The following is an 11,913-nucleotide window of genomic DNA, read 5'->3' on the forward strand; positions in this document are numbered from 1 at the left end:
ATGTTTATCTTGTATCCTGCTACTCTGCTGAATCTTTCTATTAGTTCCAGTAGATTTCTCGTGGAGTCTTTAGGGTTTTCTATGTATAGTATCCTATTGTCCACAAACAAGGACAGTTTAACTTCTTCATTACCAATTTGGATGCCCTTTATTTCTTTTTCTTGCCTTATTGCTCTAGTTAGAACTTTCAGCACAGTGTTAAATAGGAGTGGTGATAAAGGGTGTCCTTGTCTTGTTCCTGTTCTCAGGGGGAATGTTTTCAGCCTCTCTGCATTAAGAATGATGTTGGCTGTTGGTGTTGCGTAGATGTCCTTCATTATGTTGAGAAATTTCCCTTCTGTACCTATTTTATTGAGAGTTTTTATCAGGAATGGGTATTGGGCTTTGTCAAATGCCTTTTCTGCATCAGTTGAGATGATCATGTGATTCTTTTCTTTCCTTTGATTTATGTGGTGGATTACATTGATTGATTTTCTAATGTTGAACCATCCTTGTATACCTGGTATGAATCCTACTTGGTCGTGGTGTATTTTTTTTGATATGATGCTGAATTCTATTGGCTAGAATTTTGTTGAGAATTTTTGCTTCTATATTAATGAGAAATATTGGTCTGTAATTTTCTTTTTTTGTGGTGTCTTTGCCTTGTTTTGGTATCAGCGTTATGCTGGCTTCATAGAATGAATTCTGAAGTGTTGCTTCCTTTTCTATGCACTGAAATGGCTTGAGTAGTACTGGTACAAGCTCTTCTGTGAATGTGAGTTATTATTTTCAGTGTAAATTATGAACAAGAAAGGACTGTGACTGAACATATATGCAAAATTCTGTCTCTTTGCAAATAGCTATGCTAATTTGATTAGAGCCATTTGGCTAAAATAGGAACGTATTCATATTCTTTTTAATGTCACTGAAATAATTTCCGAAAGCTAAAATGTCTTAGTTAATATTAGGTTCATTCTACAAAAAATAAATTGGAGATGAGCTGGCATTTACATTATTATCAGCTGTTTTTATAGAACACTAGATATTTAGTTAATTTTTTAATTACCTCGAAATGAGTCTCTAAATTTAGAAAGGATTGAGCCATCCAGTTCTGGAAAAACGTGACTCTCTACAAATGTGTTTACATTGCCAACTGGTTGTAAGTTTCCTTTTACCGTTGTATGCCGTTGAGTTGATCCTGACTCATAGCGACCATATACGATAGAGTAGAACTGCCCCATAGGTTTCCTAGGCTGAAATCTTTACAAGAGCAGATCACTTGAATTGGCATTAATCCTACTCTGAAGGTAGGGGAAAGAGGGTCTTAGAATTATTCTACCTCACGTAATCCTTGACATCCCATTGTCTGATTTGTCATTTCTGATCTTTGACATCTGGTTTAGGGATGGGTCGCTGTAGTACAGTGATGACTCTGAGCCAGGAAGCTGGCCGGTAACTTTGCATGGCCACCCTGACTCTTGTATTATGGATGCAAAGAAGCAGAGAGTGACGCATCTCCTACAGGATGCTAACATCAAAATACACAGAGTATTGATACATGGTTTCTCTGCTTGTTGGAAGCCTGACAATATGATTTAAGAAATGGGTAAATTGCTGCAGAATTTTCTTCAGAAATATGTTTATTTTCTTTAAAATCCCCAAAATAATGTAGAAATATAACAAAAATAATATAGAAATATAATAGACTTTGTGATGCAGCTGTTTGCTATTAATTCAAATGTGAAATCACTTTTTTTGTTTGATTTTTACATTTTTAGGTGATTAAAATGTCTTTTCCTAAAATTTCAAAAACAATGTTAACTTTTTCTTTATACAGCAGTCTTTCCCAAAGAAATTTCCCATGTCTCAGTCAGTGCCTCATATTTACATTCAAGTTAAAGAATTTATTTATGCCAGCCTTAAATTTTCAGAGTCACTACACCGGAGGTAAGTTTACTAAACAGAAATGCATCTTTATCATAGCTGTTTTTATGAAACATAAACACTATTTTTATGCCATGACTCTTTAATGGGTTATGATCTCACTGGAAAGTTTATGTATTTTAGTGACATTTGAGGGTAAGATGCTATAAATCTGATCATTTGCTTAATTTTTTGCTGAAGTATTTAAAAGCAAATTCTAGAAACAGTGACATTTTATCCCTAAATACTTCAGTCTGTGTTTCTAAAAAAATAGACATTTCATTACATAACCACGCTTAACAGAATTAACACTAATTCTGTAATATCATCAATTCTCTAGTTTATATCAGTATTTTTTTTTATTGTCTGCAGAATGTCTTTTTATAGTTAGTATGGTTGAATCAGGGTCCAAATAAGGTTTATACCTTTTCATTTGTTGTTAAATCTGGTTTATCAGTTCCCTCTTTTTATCTGTGTTATTGACTTGTTGAAAATCTGCTATTCTTAATAGTTTTATTTTGGCTTTTATCAAATAGGTTTAAAGTGAAGATTCATACAAAATCAATAGAATAAATATTACTGTAGCAAATTGGTATCATACTGAATAATGGGGCCCAGTAGTTATTGGCAGCTATAACCACTTGACATTACAGGAAGTGGATACCATTAATCTAATGTGATGAAAGTAACACCCAAATTTATGGAGACAGGGAATGTGATATTATTCCTATTTTGCTGATAAAGTAACTGAGACTCAGAGAGGCTATATCATTTATCCAGAATGGCCTAGCTAGTTAGTATGAGAGCTGGGATGAAGAAGTAGGTTCCATATCAGTAAAAGTGCCTGTCACAATGTCTAGCATATAAGAAGAGATCAGTTAGTGTTGGCTGAACCTAAATCTGTATACCACATTTTGTTCCAGTTACTTAGATGAATCCTGCATTAAAGTCATATATTTCTGATTTTGAGAACTCTCTGGAAGAGAGTGGTTATGCTGGCTTTCATAGTGACTTCCTCTCTTGAATGCACTTCCAAATTTGTACTCTGAATACCATGAAATGCCCTTCTTCAGTGAGAAACTGTTCCAAATTTTAAGTCACAAAAAGTCATGAAGGCAGTTTAGACGTGACATTTATTTTTCAAGCTGAAACAGTGAGGATAGTGACGGCTGTTCTTTTACTTCATTGTATCTTTGTCTCTTATTGTCAGCTACCACAAATCTATTTTGGATTTAAACAATGTATAAATAAATGGAAAAAGAAATATGCCTTCTGCAAGGGTAAAAGAGTATCTGATTTTAATACTTACACTGTTCTTTGCTTGTGAATTTTTTTGTCACAGTTTGCAGGGAATCAGGGTGCTACGGGCAGCTAGTGAGTAAAGGCCAGGGATGCTGCTAAATATCCTACAATAAACAGACTAGCCCCCCCAACAAAGAATTATCCAGCCTAAAATGTCAGTAGTGTTGAAATTGAGAAACCCTGGTTTTAAGGACAACTTAACGCTTGATAGTAAAGCTATCTCCAAGAAATCATTATTCACTTAAATTGAAGGACTAGTGGTTTTATGAGAAAATAATAAACTTTTTAGGGTTTTTTTGCACTGAGTTAAAACTAATTTAAGGTAATTACATTTACTTCTTTTCCTTTGATTCTGTTAAAAAAAAAAAAAAAACCTCTGTGGAAATAGACAGGTTAGTTATATTAAAAATCAAATCTGGTTATTAATTATATCCAGAAACAGTTCATATCAGTTTGTATCTTTAAGGTAGTTTTAGCTAGTTGTATATGAAGTATCTTTATCTTCGATCATTAGTGACTGTCCCATGATGGAGTCATAATTTAGGAATAGTTTTATTTCCTTATTCTAAGTATCCTATGATTTTTCTGTATTTGTTAATTGAATACATTTAAATTATGTTATAAATGAACATTCTACTTTATTGAAAATGTCACTTTTGTGAAATTAAATTGCAGTTCATGATTTAATAAATAGGGACTATTGTAATTTATTTAAAGATATAAAGGAATGACTTGAAGCAAATTATTTTAGTAAATTGTGTTGAATTATTATTTAGGATGCTAACTAAACTTTCATTGTGGAAAGCTTAGTGATACCAACCTTTGTTTTTAGCTCAACAGAAATAGATGATATGCTTAGAAAATCAACAAATCTGCTGCTGACCAGAACTTTGAATAGCTGTTTACTAAACCTTATTAGAAAACCTCACATAGGCTTGACAGAGGTAGGTTAAAAAGATACTTATAGTCAAATGTTTCAGTGTATGAAAGAGTTGTTATAAATTAATTTATTGCTGAGCGTCATCCTGCAAGCTGGGTTTGTATTTTAAATTTATTAATATAAGCAAATTTGTTTTAAAATAAAAGCATCAGTGTAAATTTAAGCAATGTGAGGGAAAAGAGTTTACATGGAAATAGTAGATAACTGAAGATGCTAGAATGTATATTTAGATTTTTTATTGGCAGACTTTAAATGAAAAGTGAAAATCCTCCTTTTTTTGTTTGGCAAATATATAAAATTTGAAAAAGTCCTTTGAAAAGTTATTTTAAATTAATTAGCAGTTAAACTCTTGGTTTCTTGTTTTTAGTTTTTTAACAGTGATAGCATTGAGAATCAGTATCTGCAGCAGGCTTTTAAAATCAAATAATCGGTTGTATCCTGTAATGCTATAATTATACAGTAATGGTACATTTCTGGAAGCAATAATCCTATTTTTAAAATTCAGATGGCTTTCCATACATGTAGCCTGCATTTTACCAGATGTATTTGTGTTTTCTAGCTAGTGCAAATCATCATAAACACAACACACCTAGAACAAGCTTGTAAATACCTTGAGGACTTTATAACTAACATTACCAATATTTCTCAAGAAACTGTTCATACCACAAGACTTTATGGACTTTCTACTTTTAAGGTATGTAAAAACCTGACCAAAAGTTTTTATTTCAATCACTATAAAAGTAAAATTTAAAAAATTAAAGACAATTTTTATTATGTACTTGATTCCATTATATTCCTAAGAATTGAGAATTAGAGGACGTTATTGTTGGCAATGTGTAAATAAATGTCACTTCCTTTTTAGCATTTTAAATATCTTATCAAAATGGAGAAAAGTATTTTCTGCAGATGTATCACATTTTGTACATATTTTAGAGACTTTCAGTAGTGCTGAATTGGTTTAACTGAATTTCTGTTAATGTCTCACAGCTCAGTAATTAGTTTTATATGTAATGTGTATACGTATGTGTATGTGTTTGGAAATTAAAATTGTAATACTGTTAGATAAGCATAAGGTTTGCTTTACATTTTTTTATTGACTCTGATCTGAGGAAAAATAAATGTTACCTTATTACATGTTATTAAAGTCCTCTTTTTCAGAATGGAAAGACTTCTGTTTGTATAATACCATGGGATATACCAAGAGATTAATTAATGCTTTTTTTTTAAGTGGAATGCAAAATTAAATAATTTCATACATTTGTTTTATAAAATTTTATTGATTTGACATCACGTAGATGAGACACTGGCACAGTAGTAATATATATTCCTTTGCATATAATATTTTGTTAAACTGATGATAAACCGCTCACTGACCCCTCATCTGTAAAACGGGCTTGATAATTTAGTCTCATGCCCTTTCTAAGTTTTCTGTTAAAGAGAATTCTCATCATCCTACTTTCGCTATAATATAAAATACCCAAGTTAGCTCCTAAAGTTAAGGTGTAATCATTTGCCTTAAAAAAATTCAGTGTACTTGTATTTAGAAATAATTTAATGTTAACAGTTCACCAGACTTTGAAAGTGTAAAGTCCAGAAATGACCCTGGGTTCCTAAAATTATCTACATGACCCCCAAATCTTACGCACCTCTGGTGACTCCTGAGTTCATAATCCTAATATATAAGGCACAAATGTAGAATGATATCTGAATCAGCATTTTTATAAAAGTAGTTATTAAAACTGAGACAGAAGCAGGCAGGCATTCATTTATTCAGATAGTACAGTGATTAAGGGCATATACTCTGGAGTTAGACTGCTTTGTGACCTTGGACAGGTTCTTTAATTTTTGTGATTCCCAGTTTCTTCATCTGTACAGTCAGAATAACAATATAGCACTTAACCTCATATGATTATTATGAGGACTAAAGAAGATACTTAGCACAGTACCATTATCGTTTATTGTCTGTGCTCTGAGCAGCCTATTAGGTGCTGAGGGTACAAAACTGTATCCCTGCCCTCAAGAAGTTCAGGGGAGAAAAAAGTTATAAACAGTTAACAGTATGCTGTGGTAAGTACTATAACATAGCAGGAGAATCTACAAGTTTTTTGATATTTACTTATCCAAGGACAAATTGCTGCCTGCTATCACAGTGTTGATTCTTAGCCTTTATATTAGATTTACACAGTGTCTCCTCTATATCTTTATTGCTCTCTCTGTCCTGTCTGTGTGTTACTCATACTCCCTTAAGAAGAGAGTAAGGCCTAGAATCATAGCCATATTTAACAGTTAACATAAATTTAATATGCTTACTCCCTTTCTGACTAAAATGTGAATTGCGTTGACATTTGGTGTATCTAGGGATCCACAAGCAATTTTTTGTTATCAGTTATAAATCAAAGAGCCAAAGAACATGATGCTTTTAGACTAGGGAATCTTGAAACTGTATTTCTCAAAATCTGCCTGTTCGGAGGGAATGCTTAGAAATGTTAGCAGGTTTATCATTCCAGTAGTCTCCTGAGTTGTAGATATTTAGTTGAAACCACAATAGCCATAGCATACTCACTTCTTGGGTTTCCTTGGAAGTCAGGAAATCAAGTTTGATCTCTAGAGGTAGCAGAGTATCTTTTCTTTTTTGTTCTGTTTTCGCACAGAACTCAGGGAAACTCCTTCCTGTTTTATGTTAGAGGAAAAAGAGTTGTTTTGAGCTCGATATTTGAAGGTCAAGTATTCTTCACGTCTATCTTTTGTTCTAGTTTAAGAGGAATTTGTCTTAAACTGTGATTTGAGGAAGCACTTGAACAGGGAAAATTGTTAAATCAATATTAAAGTGAATTATTGAGGGATGTTGGAAGATTTCCATTTATAGTGAGTCTGTTGCCTATTTCACAGAGATGATGGAAGTATGATCTTGATTACAGACATTATCATGGGTTGCTGAGATAACCTCTTAGCCTAATTCCAGTGACCCTACAAAACATATTCCTACTTAGGTGCTTAATGATTATGAAAATAAGCACTTACAAGAACCCTTTACTCATCGTCCATTTGCTGCTTCCAAAAAGTGCGTATGAACACACAGAGTGCCTAATCTTATGTCATATATGTTTACTTTATGAAATATTATATAGACTATCTTGTTAGCTTGTCTTTCACTTTGCTGAATCTGTGAGTGATACAGAAGAGGTACAATAAGTGGTTCCTGCCCTCAAGCAGTACCTCAGCTTTTTGAAATTAACTCGCCCACACCAAGAGCTACTTAAAGCTAATATAAGACTTCTCCTAACTGAAAAGATTTGTATCAGGGTAGAAGACGGAAGTGGGAATACCATTTTCTTTTTTTTTTTAATGATGTCTTTTAGGCCACAGGTTTTCAATGTATTCATATTCTTCTTTGTTTCGTTTTTGTTTTTGTGATAAAATATACACAACATAAAAGTTGTTATTTTAATCATTTTCAAGTGTGCAGTTAAGTGGCGTTAATCACACTCACAGTGTTGTTCAACCATCACCGCCATTTGTTTCCAAAACTTTTTCATTACTCCTAACAGAAACTTTGTACCCATTAAACAATAACTTCTCATTCCTCTGTACCCCAGCCCATGGTAAACATTAATCTACTTTCTGTCTCTGTGCATTTATCTATTTTAGAGATTTCATATAAATGGGATTATATGATATTTGTCCTTTTGTGTGTCTTATTTCACTTAGCATAATGTTTTCAAGGTTCATTCCTGTCCGAACATGTATTAGAACTTCATTCCTTTTTATGGCTAAATAATAGTCCATTGTATGTGTATACCACATTTTTTTTATCCATTGTTGATGGACATTTGGTTATTTCCACCTTTTGCCTATTGTGAATAATGCTGCAAAGAACATTGGTGTGCAAGTATCAGTTTTGAGTACCTACTTTCAGTTCTTTTCGGTATGTACCCAGGAGTGGAATTGCTGGGTCATATGGTAATTCTATGTGTAACTTTTTGAGGAACTGCCACACTGTTTTCCCCAGTGGTTGCTCTATTTTTTATTCCCATCAGCATTGCACAAGAGTTCCATTTTCCCCACATCCTTGTCAACACTTGTTATTTTCAGCTTTTTTTTTATAATAGCCATCCTAGTGGGCATGAAGTGGTGTCTCATTGTGGTTTTGATTTGCATTTTCCTAATGACTAATGATGTTGGGCATCTTTTCGGTTACTTACTGGTATATCTTCCTTGGAGAAAAGTTTATTCATGTCCTTTGCTCACTTTTTGATTGGGTTGTTTGTCTTTTTGCTGTTGAGTTGTAAGAGTACCATTCCCTCTTTAATCTGTGTAGTAAAGAAATAGTCCAGTTCTTTAGCATCAGGTTCCTTAACGTGCTCCGTGGAGCTTTTCCAGTCTTGCCACCCTGAAGAGTTCTTTCCTTTTGAGTCCTGGCAGTGATTACAACCTTCTAAGCACCTATAAGAAATATATTTCTGACTCTTTTTTTAATTTGCCTTTTTTTAATCTGCTGATGACTGTGTAGCAAAGCTTTTTAGGATTATCTCTAAAGAGACAGTAGTAAATTAAATTGTCTTTGATTAAGGGTTTGAGATTCTCTTCCTGTGAAGCAGGGACATAGTATATGGACTTTTAAAAAATCTTTTCTATTGAAGTGTAACATACACATATAAACATGCACAAATTATCAATATATAACTCAATTAATTATTTAAAATGAGCACACCCACGTAACTATGAGGTCAAGAAATAAAGCATTACTAGTATTGTGAAAGCCTCCCTCATCCCCCACCTCAATCCTTCTCTCTTCTTCCTCAGTATTAGTACTTACTGACTTTTAACAACATAGATTAGTTTTGCCTTTTTTTGAACTGTTTTTAAATGGAAGCATACAGAGTGCATCTTTGTCTCTAACAACTTCTACTCATCATGGTTTGGGATGTGTAATTTGTGTTGTTATGTAGCTGTAGTTTATTTATTCAGTACAGTATTCCATTATATGAATACTTACTGGTGCCTGAACTGTAACATCACTTTTGGCTACTCAGAGACTTTTTTTGCTTTTTTCCTGGTTTTTGATTGGATGTGTGACCCCTGAATAACTGAGGTGTTACTGCGTCAGTAAAATAGAATTGATTTATTTTTTAGTAGTAAAGATATAAATTCAGTAGCTGATATAATCAGGAATTTTAAATTGGCAAGGCATTATGAATAGTAAGTTTTAAAATTTCTAATTTTAATTTTAATCATATTATTTTACATGTATGAAGTCGATTTATTATTGCCTTGTGAGAACATTTGTATCGAGCATCTTTTCATGTGTTTGTTAGCTGTCTGAATATCTTCCTTTGGTGAAGTATCTGTTCATATCCTTTGCCCATTTTTTAATTGGGTTGTTTATGTTTTTGTAGTTGAAGTGTTGAAGTTTTCTATAAATTTTAGAGATTAGGCCATTTTTGGATATGCCATAGCCAAAAGTTTTTTCTCAGTCTTTAGGTTCTCTTTTCACTCTTTTGGTGAAGTCTTTTGATGAACATACATGTTTAGTTTTTTTGAGATCCCAGTTATCTAGTTTTTATCTTCTGCTGTTTGTGTGTTTTTAGTTGTGTTTAGTATTCTATTCGTGCCATATACTAAGGCCTATAGCATTGTCCCTATTTTTTCTTCCATGATCTTTATAGTTTTAGGTTTTTCATTTAGGTCTTTGATCCATTTTGAGTTAGTTTTGTGTATGGTGTGAGGTATGGATCTTGTTTAATTTTTCTGCAAATGAGTGTCCAGCTTTGTCAGCACCATTTGTTAAAGAGACTTTATGTTCCTCATTTAATGAACTTTGATCCTTTGTCAAAGATCATCTGCCCATAGGTGGATGGATTTACTTCTGGGTTCTCGATTCTGTTCCACTGGTCTATGTGTCTGTCATTGTACCAGTACCAGACTGCTTTGACTACCGTGGCTGTATGGTAGATTCTCAGATCAGGGAGTGTGAGGCCTCCTACTTTGTTCTCCTTCTTCAATAATGCTTTGCTTATCTGGGGCCTGTGATATTATTCTTTGACTGTTAATAGCATTTCAACTTCTGATTATTTATATGTTTTGCGTATAGTCTTTTTTTGTTCTTAGTGGAGTGATCTTTTGTAAAATTTCTTGTTTTGTGTGTGCAACTTTTTTTTTTTTAAGGCAATGAATGTGACATTTCTTTTATCACCCTTTACTACTACCTCTTCTCATTTTGCCCATTAGAGAGGACTACATAAAGCAGTTTTATGCTTGTAGCTAATTTAATACATATGAATGACATAAAATCCTAAAAAGTAAATCAGAAAACAGTAAAATGCAAAAGCAGATCAGGCAACAAATATATATTGAATAGGATGAATAATTAGGTTGAGTGTGTAAATGTAAGAGCAGAAAAGAAAATAAAAAAAGGAGATGCCACTTTGACAAAACATAAAAGCTAACAAAAACGAAAGCATTTTTTCAGTTCTATAAGCCGAAAAGGAAGGTCAACAAAATTTATAGACTACCTCAACCTCAATGATGTTAATAGATTAAAGTATGCAGCTTTCTGTCTTTCTGTAATTTATCATCAGTAATCAGTTAATTATAGCAAGTGCCACTTATAAAGATGGTGGAAAGCAGAAATAGAATAGGGAAGGAAATGGTTGAGGAGTACTTTAAAAAGTTATTTATATCAGATGATTTGCAAACCTGATGACAAGCAACGTAAATTACTTAAGGAGTGGCAGATGCTACTATAAAGCCACTAGCCATTATTTTTGCGGTACAAAAGTTCCTGAAAACTTGAGAGGTAAAAATATAGGCACTCACCTGTTACATGGGATTGCCATGAGTCAGAATTGACTTGATGGCCCCCAACAACAACAGCAACATCTTTTAAAAAGGAACAAGAGGTAACCTAGATCATTTGAAAATTATAAAAGTATTCCATTTACAATGACCTACAACAATCTCAAATATTGAGAAGCTGGATTTTGAATTATTCTAGACTCTGATTCTAGCTTAGAATCTATACTGTCCTTTCCTGCCTGTTTCTATAGGAGTATGTAGCAGGTGCCTCTGTGAGGATTTAAGTTTTTTTCTAGGGTATTTGGGACAGGCCACTTTGATAAGGAGCAAGAAATGAAATTTTTATCTTGTCTAAAGTAAGGTTTTAATTGTGTCCCAAAAGACATTCCCATGAAGGAAGCAGTAATTGCTTAGAAGTTTTCATGTAAACTAATTGTCACTTTTGGCTTGTGGGGAGGGGGGAGTACATTAAATGATAATTATTGAGCAAAAAACTGTTTCTGTACCCCTGTGCTGGTGCTGAAGGAATGATGTAGAATGGTTCTTAGCCACTAAGATTTTTAAATGTGGAAGAACAGATAACTACAGTATGTAATAAGTACATAAATTTGGACCTGTAGACATGTTTAATTTGGTTTTGCAGTGTTTCTAAGTTTTTTTTTTTCAATTTGAACACCTTTAGATGGGACTTATGCTTTTCAAAGCCAAACCAAATCCACTGCCGTCAAGTTGATTCCGACTCATAGCAACCCTGTAGGACAGGCTAGAACTGCCCCATACAGTTTCCAAGGCTGTAAATCATTTTTTTAAATTTTTTCCCATACAAAAATTTATACATACATTGTTATGTGACTCTAATTGCTCTCCCCATACTGTGACAGCACACTCCTCCTTTCCACCTCTGATTCCCCATGTCCATTCAACCAGCTCCTAACCCTGTCTGCCTTCCCATCTCACCTCCGGACAGAAGCTGC

The 11,913-nt window shown here is 33.4% G+C and overlaps 1 protein-coding gene across 5 annotated transcripts in view; it reads left to right on the top strand.

Annotated features, from left to right (window-relative positions):
- EXOC6 (exocyst complex component 6) overlaps positions 1 to 11,913 on the top strand; it is a 214,921-nt gene that overhangs the window by 92,899 nt on the left and 110,109 nt on the right. For 3 of the 5 annotated variants that reach the window (XM_004369936.2, XM_023740056.1, XM_023740069.1), the window contains exons 15-17: positions 1,817 to 1,926; positions 4,037 to 4,148; positions 4,704 to 4,838. In XM_004369936.2, coding sequence (XP_004369993.1) covers positions 1,817 to 1,926; positions 4,037 to 4,148; positions 4,704 to 4,838 — 357 coding nt within the window. The remainder of the gene's footprint in view (positions 1 to 1,816; positions 1,927 to 4,036; positions 4,149 to 4,703; positions 4,839 to 11,913) is intronic. The other 2 variants (XM_012557833.2, XM_023740060.1) reach the window with 1 other exon arrangement.

Source organism: Trichechus manatus, unplaced genomic scaffold (assembly GCF_000243295.1).
Source record: "Trichechus manatus latirostris isolate Lorelei unplaced genomic scaffold, TriManLat1.0 scaffold00007, whole genome shotgun sequence".
Lineage (NCBI taxonomy): Eukaryota > Metazoa > Chordata > Mammalia > Sirenia > Trichechidae > Trichechus > Trichechus manatus.